The sequence below is a fragment of the Lissotriton helveticus genome, chromosome 12 (genome assembly GCF_964261635.1).
Source record: "Lissotriton helveticus chromosome 12, aLisHel1.1, whole genome shotgun sequence".
Lineage (NCBI taxonomy): Eukaryota > Metazoa > Chordata > Amphibia > Caudata > Salamandridae > Lissotriton > Lissotriton helveticus.
In genome coordinates this window covers 595,886,062-595,908,006 of record NC_136073.1, presented here as the reverse complement: position 1 = coordinate 595,908,006, position 21,945 = coordinate 595,886,062, and the positions used below count along the sequence as shown (strand labels likewise).

Sequence of the window (21,945 nt, the reverse complement as noted above, 5' to 3'; positions counted from 1 at the left end):
ATGCAGAATTTACTTCTGGGTCCAGGGGGACAGGGATCCTACTGAAAAAGACGTCGCCCTTTATAATTACGCATCGAGCGACGGATGACCAGGGACGCTTCGCAGCTATACATGGCCAATGGGAGGGCAAACCGCTTAACGTAGTATCAGTATACATCCCCCCGGCGCTCCACTCCGTAGCATTACCTGCCCTGGGCAAATTCCTCCTAGATCTCCCTGAGGGGGACACAATCATAGGGGGTGACCTGAATGCAATAATAGACCCTGCGATGGACGCCTTTCCCGTTAGAGCCCGCCCAAGAGGGAATGCATCGCTCCCTGACTTTTTAGAAGCACTGGGCATTGTAGACGTATGGCGACATCTACACCCCGCAGCGTCCCAATACACTTTTTACTCCGCCGTACATAATAGCCTATCTCGTATAGACTACTTTTTGTTCCTGGGGGTGGGACTGGGATCGGTGGACAAAATAGATATCCTGCCCAGAGGTATATCTGACCATTCCCCAATCGTTGTAACTCTTTCCACCAGAGAAAAGAAATGCGCATGAATCTACCCAGTTTACCCAAATTATTTGAAAGTCCCTTTAATTCGGAGGAAACTTAAACTAGCGACGACACATTACTTTGCTGAAAACAGGGGAACGGTAGCTTCACCGTCGCTCCTGTGGGAGGCTTATAAAACCGTCTTTCGAGGTGCTGCAATAGCAGCCATTACGGGACACAAGCGAGATTCCCAGCGAGAACTAACAGAAATAGAACTAGCACTCCACGATGCAAACACTGAGCATATGACGAACCCCTCTCCAGCTACGACACACACACTGCTGTTACGGCAACAGCAATACCAGGCCCACCTCAAAACGACAGTGCAAGGCTACATCACGAACACTGTACATAGAATATATGACGTGGGCGACAAAGCAGGGAAAATGCTGGCATGGTTGGATAAGAGAGGGGGAGGCGCAAGAGGTATTCGGAGACTGTGTACTAATGACGGCCGAGTACTGACACATCCGGAAGACATTGTGCGCACTCTGGCAAAACATTTTCAGAACGTATACACCCCAGACCGCATCGTCACTGCACAAACGGCGGCAATGTCAATAGCGGACATTATCATCCCCAGCATAACACCAGAAAATGTGCAAGACTTAGAGGCAGACCCAACAGAGGATGAAATTCAAATGGCGATTCAATCACTACAATCAGGCAAAGCACTGGGTCCCAATGGACTGCCAGTGGAATGGTATAAGTCAATGGCCTCAGTGCTCAGTAGACCCCTACTGGACATGTATATGGAGAGTAGGGAAAAGGCGGAATTGCCGCTGGATCAACGCACGGCCACAATAGTGGCCATACCAAAGCCAGGAAAACCTTCAACCGAATGCACCTCATATCGCCCGATATCATTACTCAAGGTGGAGGCCTAGGTGCTAGCAAAACTTCTAGCCAACCATCTGCTGCCACACCTGTGCACCCTGATCCACCCCGACCAATCGGGCTTTATGCCCCATAGAAGTACAGCGCTGAATCTCCGGAGGGTGCATGGAGTGTTGGCCCATTCACACCTCCTCTCAGAGAAGGCTGTAATTCTCTCCCTAGACGCCAAAATGGCTTTTGACCTAGTAGAATGGGAATATCTCTTTGAAGTACTTGCACGTATGGGCTTTGGGCCGAAATATATAGCCTGGATAAGACTGCTCTACACGAAACCGGTGGCGCAGGTAGTGGCTAATGGCCGCATCTCGCCGGCATTCCCGTTGGGTAGAGGGACCAGACAGGGATGCCCCTTGTCGCCCTTACTCTTTGCGTTGGTGCTCGAACCCTTGGCAATCCTGATTAGAACAACGCCCCTATTTAAGGGCATTAAATGGGAGGAGGGATGGGAGGATAAAATCTCCCTATATGCGGACGACATGCTCATTTATATGGCTGAACCTGACGACGGGATCCCTGCCCTGCTGGAACTTTGCAACACACACAAGGAATCATCAGGCTATACCCTGAACTGGTCTAAATCGGTGATATATACACTCAGGGGCCCGGCACCGAGGCTACAGGAGGACTGCCCCCTGGCGCCACCGACGACCTCCTTTAAATACCTGGGCATGGTCATCACACATTCTGAAGTAGAGTTCTTTGCTGCCAACCTCAAACCACCTATGGAGCGCTTACGAGCGGACGTTAAGCACTGGGCGACCTTGCCCCTCACCCTTCTGGGAAGGGCAGCATTGTATAAGATGATGGCACTCCCCAGGTTCCTATACATATTGGAAAACACCCCACACCCTGTCCCACCGCGATATTTCAAACAGATCGCTGCGTTGGTCTCCAACCTACTCTGGAACAATGGCCCAGCACGCATAGCCTATGACAAATTGGTGAAAAGTTGGTATGAGGGAGGGATTGCGCTTCCCAATATTCAGCTGTATTACTGGGCGGCCCAACTTAAAGTAATTAACCACTGGATCCACACCCCGAGAGACGACCCAGCATACCGGGCAGACTGGTCACAGCTGGGGACGGATTGTATGCTCTCGGTACTGTATAATAAACCGCAACTCAAACATCTGCACGGTCCAACACAACACACGGCGGCCCTCTGGCATATAGCACAGGCACGACTGGGATGGAAAGGAAGAATCACCAAAATGACACCATTATGGGACACGAGGTCACTGGGGAACCTTAGAACATGTAAAGGATTTGCGCAGTGGGACTCTATAGGTATCTCCACGGTGGGGGACCTCTGGGACAAAGACACGGTAATAGCGTTCCCACAACTCCAGCAGCAGTATGGCCTCAGACCCACTGAAACATTTAGGTACGTACAAATTAGGCACGCACTACTCCAGGCGATCCCTACGGGCACTGATCTGCCGGAATCCTCACCACTTGAGGACAGACTATTGACAGAATTTATGCAACAGAGCGCAACTTCCCTCACATACAAAAAACTGATCAATAACTTAGAAGACCCCACGTTGAAACTTAAAGAAAAATGGGAGGGAGAAATAGGCGAGGCGGACGAATCGGAATGGAACGAAGCCTTGGCCTCCCCGAGAGAGGTGCGCATATCGGCAAAGTTTAGACTGGTACAACTAAAAATTTTACACCGCATCTATTACACCAGGACGCTACTCCATAAAATAAATAGAGCACCCCATCCCTTTTGCTTGAGAGGTTGTGGGGAGGAGGGAACACTATTTCATACACTATGGGAATGCCCGCGCATACAGGAATTCTGGAGGCAAATACTGCGCACAATCTCACAGACACTCAAGATTTCCATTTTACCAGAACCACGTAAATGCCTCTTGAACATCTGGGACCCCAACGACCTAGATAGATATGTGATACTTTGGGCTACACTGGCCATGACGGTGGCTAAGCGTGATATTGCACAGAAGTGGGGGGCTCCGGACCTACCCACTGCGACCAGATGGGCTAAAAACATGGATATCCTGATGGTCACGGAGAGAACTGTGTATGTCCTTCGAGCTTCCCCCCGCAAATGGAACAAGGTATGGGCAGCATGGAATGTTTATAGGGGTGAGATTTGTGAACCCTTACCGGACGGAGACGACCTGGACTCTGAGGGGGAGGATGAGTAACGGATGGAGTTGGGGATGATTGCCTAAACCAAATGCAGCAACGTATTACAATAACTCACCTGTGTGATGTCAAAGGGGCACGGAGAATTACTGATGGGAGGGGGAGTGTGGAAACGTAATCAAAAAGTGATGACTGAAGTTTGGGGGGGGGCTTTCTCTTGTAGTTATATCATAGCTGCACATGTTAGATAACACATAGCGGCAGAAAATAGACGAACTGTGATAACTCATGTACAGTTATACGGAAGAGCAGATGCAGATTTTAGACAGGTAGAATGAGACACAAATGCAGAATGGATAATGCAACTTAATACTTCAAGAAATGTATCAAACAAATACGATTCTAACAGCTTGAACGTACCATAATACCTGTATACTTTGCCTTCATGTTAATAAAGATTTAAAAAAAAAAAAAAAAAAAAAAGGGCCATTTGCCCATCTTCAGTGCCATAAATCTTTTCTTCCAAACAGCTGCATAAGTGCTCGAAAGATATGGGGCCTCTGATCTGGGTTTGAGCTCAGTGATTACGGACCAAGTGTGTTTTCTTTTAGACAATTGTGCCCTGTCCCGTTGGAAAGACCAGAGGCGAACACTTCTTTTAATGGACAGTTTCAGTGCCTGCTGGGGCGGATTAGTACCCCAGTAATCCACAACATCGAGCAGTTTCAAGGAGTGTTCAAGGAAACGTCAGGGTTTTTAACTGGATTGGCCTGCTGATATTTCTTGCCACAACTTGACCTCCAGGCTTCCTTCCCTTGAGTTACGCAGTCTATGGCACAGCTTGGTGAATGCACCTCCTCCGACACCCTCATGGTTCAAGAGGCCAAACTCGAGCCTGATCTGAGCCGGAGATGCCGATTTCGGTAGATTCCAGGCTTGTTTGTAGATTCTAGTTGTTGTTTAATTCAGCATTGACAAATTGCTCCCCAACATTATTTCTTGACCGTAGGTTAAACAGTTTGTACCTTTGCCTTCATGACTGTCAGAAGGGGGGATAAGCTTGGGCCAAGTAGCTGTGTCGAAAGTTTCATTGTTGCTGCTTCGAGGGACAATGCTTTTGCTTTGACCGCTTCTTTCTGATTTACAAAAGAACCCTTGGATCCATGTAAATGCCCAGGTATTTGTACGATATCACAGTTTACATTTTTTTGCCATCAAAGAACCACCCACCGGTTTGCTGCTCCCGATTCCCGAAGGTGATAGCTTTAGTTTTTGAAAGATTTAATTCCAGAGCGTTACTTGATGTGAAAGAAAGCAGCTGGTCAAGAAGTCTCTGTAAACCGACCCTCGTGTGGCTGAATCATCGGCGTAAAGCAAATTACTAATTCGGGATACACCAAGTAAAGGGGGATGAGAGTTGACCTTGTCCAATAGATGGGATAAATCAGAGGTAAAAAGATTGAATAAAAGAGGGGCAAACACACACCCTAGTTTGACCCCACAGAAAGTCTGTATTTTTTTTTAAACATGTGACCCGTCACCCAAGTTGATGCAATTCCAGTTGTTTGAATTAAGTTGGATTATTGATTTTAACAGGTCGCTCAGGATTCCCCATTTTTGTAATTTGAGCCATAACAGGTTCCTAGGGACCCGGTCAAAAGCCGCTTTAAAGTCAACAAAGCAGCAGTGTAATGGCATTTTTAAGAATGATGCTTTCTCCGTAAGTACGGATAGGTCCAGTAGGTTGCTAGTAGTACCTGATTTGGCCACAGAGCCAGTCTGATTAAATGGCAGCCGCTGAGTTTTTAGCGTCGAGGACAACAGATCTTCCAACAGGACGCTGGAGTGATATTTGGAGTCTACATCAGGAGTGCCATCATCCTGTAGTTTTTAAGATCTGCTCTTCTGCCTTATTTAAAAAAGATTATTATTATTGCTCCTTTCCACGAATCTGGTATGTCATAAGTGTGTCGGCAGTGCAAAAATAGTGGGGCCAGATGCACGGACCAAAGCGTAGGGTCCGCTTTAAACAGCACCTGCAGGAGCCCATTAGGGCCTGGGGCCCTGTCCGACCGGGCGTTGCTGATACAGCGAGTAATATTTTGTCTCATGCCTTCATAAGAGAGCCGGAACTTTAGAAGTAAAGGGTCAATATGAAACTTGGTTTCCACTATGTTAATAAATAAAGTAGAAGCGTTGGATTTAGCATGTGTGGTTAATGTGCCATTTCTCGTTGTTTCCCATGGTAAAGTGGTGTTCAATTGATCCCTTCCTTTGTTTTGATCTTGGAAGTGCTCTGTTAGAAAAAGGGCCCATTCAGCTTCACTTATGTTGGCGCTGCATTGGCCAGTTACGTCATTGTCCTCCTGTTCACCATTGACCAAAAGGGTTTAGGATTGGAGTTTTTACGGGCGTAGACTAATTTCAACCAGAACTGGTCAGCTGCTTTATGTTTGTCCCTGTTAATGGATATTCGCAATGCTTTCTGAGCTTGCTTGTAGATGGCGAATGCATGAACATCTCCCTGACGTTTCCTGAAGAGACGTAATGCAGAATTGCGTTTGGTCTTTCATTTTTTTGTCTCGGCTGTAATGGGAGTTTGTACAGGGTTTGAAAATGTAAGTACTGAAGGCGTAAATTGGCTCAGCAATTGTTGAACGAGGCGCTCCCATATTTTAATTGGGACAATCTCTCCTGCGCTCCATTCTCCTAGGAGAGATCTGCATTTGTCCATTATTGCAAGAATTAGATGATCCGTCCATTTGAATTTTTTCAGGTTCTCTGTGCATATGTCAGTTGTAGTGCGAGCTATTGCTGAATGATGAACAACATTGAGGGATGCACCTATTATTTTAGGGCGATGGTCACTAACGCCTGGTGGTGCAATATAGAAGTTATTTATTAAAGGGAGCATTTCGAAGCTTCCAAGCGTGTAATCAAGAAATGAGTGGGAGAGGCCGTTTTTTTCGAGTACAGGCTGGTGGAGAATCCATAGGAAATCTCCCATTCAATACAGTGAAACCCAGGCTGTTAAGTTGTAAAACAGCATATTCACCCAGCTTGCTCGGCCTAGTGCCTGGTGGTTTAAGAGATGGCACTAGGTGCAACGGTGCGGCAGGGATTATTTCATTATATTCCTCTGGAGTGCTTGAATATAAATTGGTTTTAAAATCTCCAGAGATTAAGCCTAGGACTGCACTATGGTCTTTTATCAGGTTGGACATGATTTCAATCAGTGGGTCGAATTTGCCTTTTTCTTGCTGGAGTGAGGTGCAACATAAATGTTAAGCAAAAAAAGTTGTCTGGCTGGGTTTGAACTGCTAATTCTGATGCCAAAGATCCAATCTTTATTAAATTCCAACACATTGATATTCAAGGATAATTTACTGGCGCGTAGATCGAAAGGCCGCCTCGTGCTTGTACACTCTTATTGCTGGTAACCTAAATTCAAGATAGCCTTCAATTGGGGAACTGGTTACACACCAGGTTTCCTGGAGAAGTATGATGTTATTTTTTTCAGGAATTCCAGACTGCTGAGGGATTGAAGTTTCTTATCAAGGCCATTAATATTCCAGGAGCATATCGACAGACTGGAGAGAGTAATGTTTCAATCTTTATGGCCTCGGGACAGGGCCCCTGGCAGTCAGGCCCAATCTGGCTTTGTAATGGATTGGCTCTCTATGGCTGGCTCCCCACACTCTGTTAGAAAGCTGCTTCGAGCTGATCTTAATATCGAAAATGGTGGATTTACTTATTGAATAGCAGGAACCGAAGCACTAGCTAAGATTGAGGGGTACCGAAGGTCGGTAAGTGTTACTAGGTTTATACCCCAGCTGTTAAATTGCTCTGTCTGTGCTTGTACCAGGTCCTTTATTGCTTCGATTGCCAAGGTTATCAAGGTTGTTTCAATTGATCGGTTGCTGTTACTGGGTTTGAATCCAACGGATATTATGTCGCTAGATTCCAATTAGCTTAATTCTGGAATTGATTTTAAAAAGTCTGAGAATGTTCCCACGATTTAAAATGTTGTGCAGGCCTTGGGAAATATACTCCGGGACTAACAACAGTTTGGTCTGGGTCCCTTCTTTGCACACGTGGCTCTCTGTGGGGCCGATGGTGAGTACTGGGGATTTTACAGTGTTGTCTGGTCTCCATTGGTTTCCAAAGGATCTTTGCAAGGAGCCTGTCTTATCGCTGGAAAGATTTGGAGACATTTTGTTAGAGATAGTTTTACTGGGGAAGGAGTTAGGGCTTGCTTTGTTAATAGTGATTTTACACTTGGTGGCAAGACCCTGAGTTGGAATTAGTCGATGCCTTTCCTCTACGTCGTGGCTGGCTTTACCTGCGGTGTGTGCTAGACCCTCCGAGTTCTTCCTTGGTCTTGTCTTGCCAGCTATCAGCAGGGTAGATGTACTAGCACCGGGGGTAGCCATTAAGTTGTGGTTTGTGGGTGACGGGCGGGCCTGATCTATTTTGGGCTCCTCGTTGGGTGGAGGAAGGGCTCCTTTTGGTGATGTGTGGAGAGTAGGGTTACGAACTTCAATTAGCTCAGACCAAGTGTTTGATGCAAGTTGTGGGTTTGTTAATGTAGTTTTTTTATACAAAGTTGATTGTTGGGCCGAAGACTGGCTGGTAATGGTACTAGTTGTGCTGGATGAGTCCAGTAATAAGGTAGAGTTTTATTTTTAAGTAATGGTTTATTGTGTTTCGACTTTCAGTTACTTTTCAGTTACGATATTGCCAGAGTCTTTTTTTTTTCTCGCTTGCTCATCTTGTGGATCTGAGCCACGTTCACTTCTTTGCCGGCAGCCGAGCCGGAGCACTCACGAGCCATGTTGCCGATAGAACATATACTCTTTACAGGGGTCACTTGGTTTGTTTTTAAGGAAGTCGAGTTAGCTGTTGGGGATTGCCGGATTATGCGGTTTGTTATGTGCACGTTTAGAGATTCAAAAATGTGATTGGTGGTGCCAGGGGCTGTTAGTTTAAAAGTTCTCGAACTTTCTAATAAGGTTTTATTGGTATCTAGGCCTTGATTCCTGGTGTGTGATTTCTGAACAACTGGGTTGGGTACCACGGGAGAACAATAATCCTGAGATGGAATACGGTTCTGCCCTGATTACAGGAGTTTCTTGACTTCAGTTAAGACTGACGCAAGGAACTCCGGTAATAGCAGAGGCTGTCGATTATTGGTGAACCACAACATACCGCCTGCACCAAGTGAGCTTTAGATTGTGCTTTTGTTATCAGAGTGTTAAGGCCCTCTAGTTCTGGTTAATCCCATCTGTGAACACGACAAGTGTGTTGAAGTGGTCCACCTGCTAGTCCAATTTATTGGAATAATAGTTTAAAGCCGAAACTGTTGATTGGAGTGTTTGCAAGAGTTGAGACCAAAGAATGTTCTCGTTGTTAGAGTAGCAGCTCTCCGAGGCAGAAGGCTTGTTGTGATCGTCATTGAAAAAAGACAAGTCAAATGAGTTTTTAATGATCGGGCTGCCTGTTGAGGGGCCCGTGTGATTGTGCTGGTCGGATGGCTCCGGTATGAATTTTGTGGGTGATAGTAGGTCCTCGCATAAAGTGGGCCCTGTTTGTAGTTCCCTTTGGGCGATTAATGCTGGTTTACTCCCAGCCTGCTCGTCCGTAGCCGTAATCATGGTCTGTGCATTTGGTGTTAACGGTGGTGGCAAGCTTGTATTAATAAAAAGCTGGCCGTCCTCCCTTAAAGGGGTATTTTGAGGCAAGACTAAAGTTGACTCTACATTGGCTGATGGCTGGAACACGTTAGATCCCTGTGGAGGTGGTAATGGGCAGTGCTCTGTAGCATTTGGAGCAGAGTATTCGTCCTTCATTGGAATTCTTGAAGAGGATGTGGTTTGAGACAGACTGAGGCCTGACCTGTGGGGGTCATCATGAATCATAGCCTCTACTCGGTTTAGGTTCCTGTCTGAGGACTGGGGGGGGGCTGTAGTTTCCAGCGCAGTGTTGTACCAAGTATTTGAAGGTTAGTCCTGGCTTTTTTGTTGCTGCAGCGTTTTTAAAGAAATCCCTCAATGTCGCCCGTTTGGGGAAAGTGGCCACATGGACTGTCATACCTAGTTTTGTATCTTACGGTTTGGAGCTGACAAAAGGTGATAGCCCTGACAATGTGGGTGGAGAAAAAGTGCTGGGGGGATCGAAAGATGAATTGATGGTGACTGAGCATGTCCATGTGTCACACTGGGCTGAAGTATGTCCAAGGATGGTGCTTCCGCCATTTCTGAGTTATCACTTAGGGACTCTTGCCTTGTAGCTTTGGGTAGGGGTTTGGATGGCAATTTTCTGGTTTTCCCTGACCTCAGTGCAAGGTTGTAGTGAAGTAGTATCCAGCAGTGCCCTTGTAGTACCTCAGTGCTCCAATACCTCCGTGGTACCTCTGTGGTGCCTCAGGAGCACACGCTAATTAGGTGCCTCCCCTACCTGGGGCAGCCAGAGCAACTGTGGGATGCTGTGATGTTAAGCACACACACGCACTCATGAGGAACTTAAAGCTTTAATCTGCTTGTGCTGAAGCAGGAGCTGTCAATGATGGAAATAGTGGAAATCACTGGGCTGGCTGGGGCCGTCCTCAACGCAACCACCGTGTTGCAGGAAAGCAGGAATGCAGATGGGAGGCAGGAGCTAGGGGAGCCAGGGGGAAGCGGAAGCCTGGAATCTGGAACCGGTGAGAACTCTGCACAGTGACCGCCTTCAACCACAAGCCGCGGTCCCCTCACCACACTACGATCGGCGGTCTGGCCATGAGTGAAAACATGGTACTGGAACTTGGTTGGATCCAGTGCTCACACTGAAAAACAGGCTGGAAACAGACTTAAAGGGAGGGTTAGGAGGGCTGAGTGTGCAAAACTGTCTTTTGCCTCACTGTGCCGCAAGAAGGGTTCAGTCCAGTGGGGCCCCCAGGGGAAGTGAAGGTCGCAGACCAGTCTTCCCCTGGGGAATTCGCGCAACGACCAGAAGGACAAGGTGAGGTGGGATTAGAGAGGCAATAGGAAGGGGCGGAGTTGGGGAAGTCTGTAAGATGTCTGGAGAGGAAGAGACAGCCTCTTCCTGACTCCTGAGCACCACTGCGGGGAACAAGAAAGTTTTGTAGAAAGTTTTGTGGAGGCTATTGCCGGGCGGTTGGGGCAGGTGGCCGATTCGTCGATTATGGTAGTTTACGGGGGATTCCCTTCGTTGTGCGGTGCCTGAGGGCGAACTTTGAAGCGGCGGATGTCTGCGCTGCTCCACGGGTGCATGGCCGAGCGGGCTGGGAAAATCTACTCTGGCTGGGCGTGTACAGCAGGCATGGCCGGGTTTGCCTGCGTGTACGTGTGGTAGACAGCGAAGGTGCTGCTACGGTGGTTACGGTGAGGAAGAGGCGTCCTGACTGTTCTCACTTGCAACGTGCAGAGGGCCACTCTTTGAGCACTCTTCTCTGAGGGCATGTCTTGCTGTGCCTGGTGCAATCCGTCTCGGCTGCTGGGCATGGGCAGGGAGTCTTCCTCGTGGTGGCGGTGAGCACTCTTGGGTCTGTTGACAGCCGTTGCTGGTTGGTTAGCAAGATGCGGTGCTCTAGTACTGCTGGTCTGTGGGGCGCAGTGCGGTGGCACTGACATCGGTTGCGGTGTGCAATCCGTGTGCTCGCACGCTCTGTGGATGCGCCGGTGTTGATCTTCCTGCTAGCATCACATTGACATCTCCTTTTGCTGGTCCTGCCACTTCTGGCAGGGTAGTGGAGTGTCCGGGTCTCTTCTCCGGTCCGTGGTGATGCCTGGGCTGATGGTCACCGGGCACGGCTGGCTAGCCGCTCTGGCCAGTCGGTCCGTCTGTCCTTTGGCGCGTGGCGTCTGGGGAGTTACTCAGTGGCGTCGTGGTCGTCGAGGTGGCTTGCCTTGACTGCTGAAGGTATTGGGCGCTGTCGGGGTGGCGCAGGACTCTGTGACGTGGCCGTCTGTGAGCTGCAGTGTGGGGTCAAGATCACTGTGTGGTTCCTTTGGTGCAGGGGTATGACTGGCTGCCTGCTCTGGCCACACAGTGTGTCCGTTCTTCAGTGTGCCCTTTCTGGAGGGCCGCCCGGTGTGGCTGATGCCGGTAGTAGCGGCAGCTTTGCTTTTCCTATTGGGGTGGCCTTGCGCATGGGTGTGCACCAGGGTGTCCTGGTCGCTTGGGGTTTCTCAGGGTTAGTGCTTTGCTGGGCTTCAGGGTGCTGGAGCTCTTCCACTGAGTCCTGTGCCCGGTGGCTGCTTTGGTTCCTTAGATACGCTGTAGGCACGTGGCTGCTCAGTGGCGCTGCGTCGTGGTCTGTTCCCTCTGGGCCATGGCAGCTCTTAGGAGGGGCAACCCTTACTGGCGCTCTGTGCTCTTTAAAGTAGGGGGCACCCTTGCTGGTGCTCTGTGTTGCTCCCTGGCACAGACACTCTGCTGCTTCTTGCACTGAGGAGGCGAATCCTCGTGTGGTCCTGCCGAGGCTTGTGGGGCATTCATGCAGGCTTTAACGGTGTCTGGGTGCCGAAGGACTAGCGGGCGCTGGGGGCGCTGTTGGTGCCTGCGGCGTGCCATAGCTTCCCTTCCAAGAGCAGGCCACACGGAACCAACAACGTGGGCAAGAGTTCTTTTTGTGGTGATGGGCGAGGGGCCCAAGACCCCCGTGGGAAGCTGGTGGCCACTAACAGCGTCTGGAGGAGAAGAACAAAGTCACAGCCTGGTAGGGACACAGTTTGTGTTACGGAGCACGCTGCGACTCTCTCTCTGTTCTAAGTGGGTGGTGAGGCTTGCTGCTGCGTTGAGGGTCTCTGGGGCAGATTGTCTGCGGAGGTGGCTGCAAGATTGCGCTGCCTGCAGGCTCCATCTGTGTTGACTAAGGCAGCTTCTCTCTGGCTCACGAGCATTGAAAAAGCGCCATGTTCTCTCTCTGTATTGACATCACCCTCAGTGGCACTTCACTGCAGGGCATCTGCCAATGTGTGAGGACTGTCGTGGTGCTCACGGCAACCCGGTAAGAGGGAGGTGGGGGTGCCTTGAGTGTTGCTCTGTCGCGCTCTTTTGGGGGTGACTGGACTGTGTTGGTCGAGGAGGCGGCCACCTCTGCGCGGATGCGGGCATCTGCGATCGTGACGGGGTTTGGCTCTCCTTTGGGGTTAGGGCGATTGCTAGGAGCAGTCCTCTCTTTCTTCCCTCTCAGTGCGGACTCAGCGAGTGGGACAGCCTGTGGGCGATTCAGGATTCGCAGAGTTTGACTGACCTTGTTTTGCAGTCCGGCACCCAGGTACAGTGTCGGCAGTGCGTGGGCATCAACGGGCCCCTGCATAGACCTTCTGCAGCGACGCCGGCCCAGGGAGTTGGTGTCCTTCGCCTTCTGCAGCGTGGTTACGGCCACCGTATCGGCGATGGGGCCATGTGAGAGCCCCTGTGCAGACATCACTGATCCTCTCAGGGCATGGAGGCGTGAATAGGCGACTCAATGGGCACACGGGTGGTGTGACAGAGCTCGCCGGGGTGTCGCTTGCTGGTATTCTTCTTTACCCTCACACAGAACAGCATAGAGCAGCACAGCAGGCTTGCGGGGTCAGCTACCCGCCTCGTCGACAGTGTAGCATTGGGCCTCAGGCCCACATGGCGTGGAATGATGGACACTGACACGTTTCCGTATAGTGAAATAACTGGCCTCAAGCACGTGTACCCGGGCCCTTTTATTGACAGGGCCACTTCACTCGTGGCACCCATGATGGATGGTTGTGGGGGTGCAGTGTGTCCAGCCCTCGAGGGAGTGGCTGGAATGACAGCTTCCTGTGGGACACTAGAACGTGTCTCACAGGACACTACAGTCATATTCTACCAGGAATTCTCCCAATGATACCATTTATCTATACATCGTATTTAAAATTGCATACAATCCGACTGCTCCCTTCAAAAGGAGAAACACTAAAAATAAAGGCAAATAGTATACGATTTCTGAGGATTTTAAACTAAAGAAAAGAAGCAGCAAAAGATCTTGGTGAACGTTCCATCAATGACAATAAACCAGCTCTGTGAGCCATAAGGAAGACTTAAGGAAGACATAAAGACCGTTACTCTGCTAAGGCTACATTTTATATAACTCAAGACCATATTGCTGAGCATTGCGGGGAAAAGATTAACCATTTACAGTGCTTGAGAAACCCCACTGGACCACCATGCCCAAAGGTCAATCGCAAATAGAACAATTAACTGGCAATCCTGTAGGGTACAACTACTTATGTTATGTTATGTTATGTTAAAATCAATTTGTAAAGCGCTCGTACGCCCGTGGGCTTCATGGCGCTATAGGAAAAGTGAAGAATCCGTCCAACATAACACTAAGCTAACAATGGCTAATGGCAGGCTTGAGAGAACAGAACAAAAGAGTAAGGGTCCTATGGGGAGCCACAGCAAGTGGTATCCATGTAACAACTACCCGTATTATGTCTAACCTTAGTCAGTGATACCAATCACACATAAAACAAAAACCTCAAGGTGTTCAACTATCGTTTAGTTAACCATAACATACAGTGCTCAAATGATACATACAGCACAATTTATGTAGGCTGAAGAGATATGCGGCAGTGAAAAAACACAAAAGTATTTTGCTAGCTAGAATGATTTTTAATAAATGGTTATTTAATTTACACAAAAATATGCACAGTAAAAATGATCATAAACAATACATGTTAATATTAAAAAACAAAATAATGTAAAATACTCGGGATGCACATTACAAGAAGACAAAATAATGTTAAAATGTTCAGGAGGAACAGTTGTCGACGCGGCGTTTCAGTAAAGTATTTAAAACCTTCATCAGGACAGTTTCTCAGTCATTAAGAAGTATGATGGTCTTAATGATGCACTAGGATGATGTGCAGGATATTAGGCAAAAAGTGACCAACCAAATTCTTAAATTTTTGGCTGAACTTAAGGATAAAGCAATCTTTCTTAATTGAGTGGCTGACTCACACTGGATAAACAGGAGCCACCGATCTCAGGATACTGTTATATTGAAGGTATCCGGTTTTATCATAAGGCAAAACAATGCAGCCACGGACTTTTATATGGGTTCCACGTGTGCGCACTGAATGAGAGGGGGAAGACAGCCTCCCTCCTTCACACCGATATCTGATTAAATCGGGCCGGCCTCCCTACTCCAGCGTTTCGGGGGTTCCGGAAAATATTTCATATTGAGAGAACAGCCAAGTTTTTAATCCCTTACGAAAGGTGAGAAGATCCTTACTCTGCCTAATCGGTAAGGGGATGGAGTTGCAAAGTGAGGCTGCTAGATGGCGAAAGCAGCAGCCTCCCTGTCGCTTCCTCTTAAAGCGAGACACCTCCAGTAGGGATTTATGAGCAGAGCGCAGGCTTCTGGTGGGTATATATTTAGAAATCAGACGATGAATAAAGGCAGGGCCTTTATCTTGTGTGGCCTTGAAGGTGATACAACCTGCTTTAAAGGCTATGCGCTGGGAGATCGGAAGCCAGTGTAGCTTTTCTAGTCCTGGTTTAATAGAAGACCATATTAGGATCACTCTACTAGATGGCATAGCAACCGCTGTTACCTGATGCCCATTAACAGTAAAAAACAAGCATTGGCATAGCCAATAGGTCTCGCCTTTGGGACCTTGTCCGTTTTTAGCCATGCAACAGTTGATGTTATTGCACCAAGGATATTGTGCAATATTAAAATTTAGGGAGACACCCTTTTTGGCGAAAAGGGAGTGGGTATACGATCAATAAAAAAAGGTTTCCCTTTTCCTGGTTGTAGGTGATAGATCAGACTGTTATGGGCAGTTCTACTATCAAGACTTAATTTATGATACAGCTGGGAGTATGATCAGGTATGAGGCACCCCGCACAGTAACAAATTTACACATATAAACTAGTGAATTTAAGTGATATAATTTCACAAAATTGTAGGACGAATATCAAGGTTCCAGAGTTAACTAAGTTGTAAAATAAGAGGTAAAGTGATCAAATACTAGAGGTTCTGTTGATTAAAATTATGACATTTATTGTATTTATTATAGCAAAAAATGATATTTTACATTCATTAACATTTTGTTAAAAACACATTATCACATACATTTTATTAAAAACATCATAAATAAGATTTTTTTTTAAAAAGACAAAAGAAGCACAGTAACTGTCGACGCGGCGTTTCGGTGAAAAGGTTTGGACACCTTCTTCAGGACAATGCTTTCTATGATTAAAAACAATCTATGCAGAAAGATATAGATAAAAAAGTTTTATTACTAGACATTCTTTTAAACATAGACTTCTACATGTTCTATACATTTTGATCACTATAATCAGTTTATACTCAGTAGACTGCATCATTCTGTCTCATATGTGACCTCTTGTTTTTCGACTTAGTTAACTCTGGAACCTTGATATTCGTCATACAATTTTGTGAAATTATATCACCTAAATTCACTAGTGTATATGTGTAAATTTGTTACTATGCAGGGTGCCTCATACCTGATCATACTCCCAGCTGTATCATGAATTAAGTCTTGATAGTAGGACTGCCCATAACAGTCTGATCTATCACCTACAACCAGGAAAAGGGAAACCTTCTTTTTTTATTTACCAAGGATATTGTGCTGCATAACTAAATACGTATAAGGTCCCAAAAGCGAGACCTATTGGCTATGCCAATGCTTGTTTTATAGGTTGGACATTGTCCCAGTACACTTGCAGAAGTATGGGGCAGGGTCTATGGGCACAGTCACAGCCTGGCCCAGCCAATCACCCTCCCAAGGCATGGCAGGAGCGTTGATGGTCCTCTCATCTGCACCAGTCTGTCCTGTCCTCTTTCCACCAGCACCCCATTTAGGGGCACATTACGATCCGCGAGCCCTGAGTAGGAGGGAACGTCCGCATGTGCTGCGGCATTCCCTCCTGTGCAATTAGGATGTGATCGCCACCCTGGCGGTCACATCCTCTGTTTTTAACATTGCGGCGGGTGCGACTTCAAGCTGCACCCGCCGCAATGTTAAAAACGCATGCATTGCATTTACATGCACAAAGCGGCAGCCACCGCGCGATGCAGGGGGGTACCACATGTGCACCCCCTTCACCCAGGGGGCCCGCAACGGAGAGACACCGCCACCATATTAGAGCTTTTCCGCCACGGTTGTAAGCCGACCGCGGCGGAAAAGCGGCGGACTGAAACCAAGACCCACCAGCCATCCTAATGTGGCGGTGGGTCTTTGGTGGGTCCGCAGCGGATTTTCCGCATCCTCCGGGCCGGTAGTGGCTTCCGCCGGCCTGGAGGATGCAGAGAATCCGCGATCCTAATCGACCCCATAGTTAGCCACCTGCAGGTGGTAAATGCCACTCGGAAATAGGCCTTTTCATGTGTAACAAGACCTTAGGCATTCCCTATTCTGTGGAAATTAACTAGTAACTGCAAGGTGGTTCCACACAGTGCCGTGGTGTACTGGTGCTGAGACTGCACTCCATCATTACCATGCAACTCGACAACATGGCCCACATGACCAACAATACCTGCTTTGCAGGAGCATAGATTCTGCAAAAAGAATTGATCAAATGCCCTGTTTATAGCAAACATGTAATATAATCGACATATTATCTGAAGAAAGTAACTGCTGTGTTGTGCTTAAAAATTTAATTAGAGATCCTGAACTAAGTTTTTGTATTTGGTTGAACTGTTCAGTACATTGCGGGATATCCTTTGTAATTACATAAAAATAGGGTTTATTTTGAGAGCGTTCAGTATTACTTTATGAACTTTAATAACTTGGTACTCACATTCCACTTCATGACCACCTTGAATGTCCTTGTAAACTAATTACACTTTCACTAAAGACATCATGTGAAAATCTGAATTATTAATGTATTCCACTGACGAAATGATGCTACTCTTCCTAATAGTGCCCCTGTCTTTTAATGTAGTTGAAGCATGGTGTGGTCCTCTTGTTTTGTGTTGTAATGGAATTTCTTGTTTTTGGAAAGAGAATTGTCAATGGATGATCAGATAGCTCTTCTCAAAGGAGCAGCCTTCGAAGTGTCCCAGATCCAGTGCAACACCCTTTTCGACGAAGAAGCGTTGTCCTGGAATTGTGGTGAAATCTGCTACAGCATCGAAGACTGCTTGATTGGTGAGTCGCACTTTTTAAAACTTCTTTAAACAATCTTCAGTGTTTCCCCAGTGTGATACAAGGTCAGCCATAGTTAAACTTTTTTTTAAATCTTTGTTATGGTCAGACCTTTCAGGGGCGGCCTTAGGGATGTGCAAGCTGTGCACCTGCACAGGGCCGCCAAACCTCAGGGCCGCCATGCCAATATATATCCTTAATATAATAATCCTCTGAGGATGGATACATAGTTGCGTGGCGGCCCCTGGCAGGGATGTGGCGGCCTCCGGCTCTGTTCTACTTCCAAACACCCGGACACCCCCCTCTTCACTGGTCTCCGCGCCTGCGTTCCTCCGGGTGCCCCCTACCTACGCTCCGGCTCTGTTCCACTTCCAAACACCCGGACACCCCCTCTTCACTAGCCTCCGTGCCTGCGTTCCTCCGGGGGGCCCCTACCTACGCTCCAGCTCTGTTCCACTTCCAAACACCCTAACCCCCCCTCCTCTTCACTGGTCTCCGCGCCTACGTTTCTCGGGGGGCCCCCTACCTACGCTCCCTGCCCAGGGCCGCCATGAGCCTAGAGCCGCCCCTGCACCTTTGACTACAGTGTCCACTTAATGAACCCCACCATTCATTCATCCATGTATTCTACTAGCTGACTGGTGCTTCAATAGTATCGAGGTTACTCTTCCTCCTTTCCTTTCTTTTGTCTGTTAGTAGGCCTGTGAAGGGGGCGGGGAAGAGTGGGAATGCCCTCCAGCAACTAATCTCAAATACTGCACTTGCTTTTTTTTTTATATACACCGTATCATTTTGATACACTCTTGCCCTCTTTTGTTCACCTTTCTTTGTTATAAAGTTTTTAAATAGCGTTTCATTATTATTAATTCGTCATATATACAAATATCGTCCTATTGTGTGCTATGCAAAATGTTGCCAAGAGAATATACAAATTACATGCAAAGTTACATTCAAGGCTGGGTTAGTGGGATACTAATGTCGAGGTGTCTAGTGTGCCTAGATTTTAGGGCGACAGTTGAGTAGCAATGAACACGTTTCAGCATGAACCTGCTTTCAGAATGAACGTATATGGCGTTCTTTTCTGAGGGTAGGTAGGCTGTTCAGCAGTCTGGGTTCAGTGATGGAGAGGGTCACTAGGTTCCTGATTATGTATATCTTGTAGGAATGGGTTTTAGGGTGAGGTTTGCATTCTGTCATTGTGTGGAACTTTCCTCAAGGTAGCTTGGTGTTGGGTGGGGCACAGAGGCCATTGTGAATGAGGAAGCATTGGTTGAGCTGGGCTGTAATAGCCACTGAGAACCAGAAGTGGTGCAGCAGAAGTGCAGTAGAAAGGCAGACTCCAGAGTGTATGCCCCTGGTGTCATGTTTTTATGCGTCCAAAGTGTGTGTGTGTGTGTGTGTGTGTGTGTGTGCGTGTGTGTGGTTGTGTGTGTGTGTGTGTGTGTGTGTGTGTGTTTGTGTGGGGGTGACCAGGAGAGACAACAGAGTATGATGGTGCCACAGTTGAGAAGTGATGGATTAAAAAACACGGCTCACATTGCCACTTTGCAGTCAAATTTGGAATGGAATCTGGTATTTCTTTCAAATGGCCAGGTGAGTCAGGCCTTACATGGTGTTAATGCAAGGTTTCACAGGTGGGCCATTCTCTGTGAACCCCCACAAAGATTTAGATTCGGCCACAAAATGAGAATTTACTGGTTAGTAAGAGTTCAAGCTCACAAGTGATGATGGTGGATTTGGAAAGTCAGTAAGCAATAAAGCACCTCATTTTTGTGGGACTTTATTTAAGGAAAGGGAAGGACAATCGCTGCTCTGTGTTGGCTGGGTAGTTTTCACCACAGTGGGCATATGGAACTTCGGTTGTTGTATGTTGTTTGTGTATAAATATACAGAGACTAACTGGAACAACTCTTAGAAGGATTCCGTTTTTGAAAATAATTTCACATGTCATGATGTTTTTACATCTAGGTATGTATCGTTGCTTTTTGGTCAGGCTTATTCCAACACCGTGCACCCCAACATCATTTTATTTTCCTTTTTTTAGTTCTTGTTTCTGTGATAGCGTTTGCCATTCTTTACTCTTCGTTCAGGCATTTCTTCTGGCACAATTTGGTCCTCTTCCACCGCCCTCTCACTTCTCCTTAGTTTTCAGGAGGAACATAATTCAGTGCTTCCCTTGAATAATTTCAGCAGTTTTTGGTAGCATCCATTGCCAAAAACATATGTTTTGTTTCATGCTCAATGTTTATGAAACGCTGAAGCCAAGAAGTTAATGAAACCATAAAAATGAAATTTAATTAGTTCATATTGTTCATGTAGTTATTATTTTTTTAATGACCTTTTGATCTTTGAAATATTTTATTTTGTTGAAGTTAAATTTACAATGTTATATATTTTATTTATTTTTTCTCCTCATCTCACCGTGTCAAGTCTTTGTGGAACATTTACAGCCATGCTCTCTCACTGTGCGCTGCCAAGCTGACCACGCTTTTCTTGGGTCACCAGACCTCCTCCCCCTTAGTATCGGGGACATGGTGTAATCATTGGAGTGACCGAATCATTCTTAAATTTCTACCCCACCTCATTAAAGGGTGCCAGATGTTAGACGGCTTCTCCTCTGCCCTTTCGTATTCCAGTCGAGCCATGCTGAATGATGCTTTTAGCCAGTTCTCACTGCTCGGGGGAAGGCGATCTTTCCATCTTTTACATATTTCCCTCCTTGCCAACAGTATCAAATATAGGAGAAGCCCTTTTTCCTGACATGTAGCTTGCTAGTAGAAGCGTTCATCATCTCCAAAAATAACAAGTGAGGAGTTTACTTTAATTGTGGTACTGAAAAGTCCAGACAAAACCTGTCCTATCTCCTTCCAGTATTGATCCAGCTCTTTGCAATTAATAAACATGTGGATGTCATTAGCCATTAGTTCCTGACATCTTGGGCATTTCGGTGGGGGGATAGAGGCAAATTTCCCGATTTTGTAGGGGGTGTAGTAAAGCCTATTAATCACAAAAAAGTGATTCTTCTTCAGACAGGCAGGCTTTATATATTTATATAAGAGCTTCAAAGATGGTTCAAGCATGTCCTCTGCCTGCAGTGCCAATACAGTGTTGTTCCAAATCCACTCTGCCGGTGGTATCCCCATGTCTTCTCCCTCTACTAAATGTTTATACCATGTTGAGATTTCTTTTTGTATCAATGTGGGGGATTGGCTAAGCCTTTCAACTACCTCATTGCTCCCCGTCTCCTCCCGTTCAGCTGTATGCCAGGACACTAATTGGAGATATTTGAACCTTGATAGATTGTTCCCTACCTTAGCCCTCAGATATTCCCATGGGTGTACCCCCTCCTCATCCATTAACTCATTCCACCTCAAAATTCCGGCTCTTTTTATGGGCATGGCCAGAACATCATTTAGACAGTCGGGGTGCCAGGCGAGTCCCAGATTGGAGATGAAGCTGAAAAGTATCCAATCCCACAGACTACCCTTACTCTGTACCATACCTCCAAAGCTGTTTTTAATATCTTCAGGCGGACCCTTTTGAAGTATTTTGGAGAGCCAAACTTATACAAAAATTCATCATTCCGCCTTTCTATTCTGACCATTTCTTGCAACAATTTGCCCCAAGATGAATCATCAGGTCTGGTGAGAAGCATGCGGAGACTCTTGAACTGAAAAGCCACAACATAGAGATTAATATCGGGGAGGGCTAGCCCGCCCTTTAACAACCTTCTTCTAAGTTTTTTCCAAGTTAGTCGTATCCCTTAATCTCCCCACACGAAACTCCCAATTTTACTCTGTATTTTTTTTACATCCTTCTTAGGGAATAGTAACGGTATAGTTGAAAATAAGTATGAAAGCTTGGGCAGAATAACCATTTTAACTAAATTCACTTTCCCATAGATTGTCAATGGGAGGTTCCTCCATCTACTAAACAGACAGTCTATTTCTTTAGTGGTTCTATCCAGATTTATATTGGGAATCCGATCTAATTCCCTCACAATGTAGATTCCCAGGTACCTGAACTCCACACTCTCCACTCCTAACTAATGATCTATGTTCCAACACATGACCTCGGTTTTCGATCTATTCGCCATATACCCAGACAGTGCACCGAACTCTGCTGTCTATTCCTCAATACGAGGGATAGCTGTTACTGGGTCACTTGTGTATAGAACTAGATCATCCGCATAGAGGGCCAACTTAGAGCTATACTGCCCAGACTGAAAAGGTGTTATAAGAGTGTC

At 46.8% G+C, this 21,945-nt stretch overlaps 1 protein-coding gene across 6 annotated transcripts in view; it reads left to right on the top strand.

The window, feature by feature from the left end:
* The window catches only part of NR1I3 (nuclear receptor subfamily 1 group I member 3), a 908,808-nt gene that overhangs the window by 534,409 nt on the left and 352,454 nt on the right, over positions 1 to 21,945 (top strand). For all 6 annotated transcript variants that reach the window (XM_078671477.1, XM_078671479.1, XM_078671478.1 and 3 more), the window contains one exon: positions 17,557 to 17,702. In XM_078671477.1, coding sequence (XP_078527603.1) covers positions 17,557 to 17,702 — 146 coding nt within the window. The remainder of the gene's footprint in view (positions 1 to 17,556; positions 17,703 to 21,945) is intronic.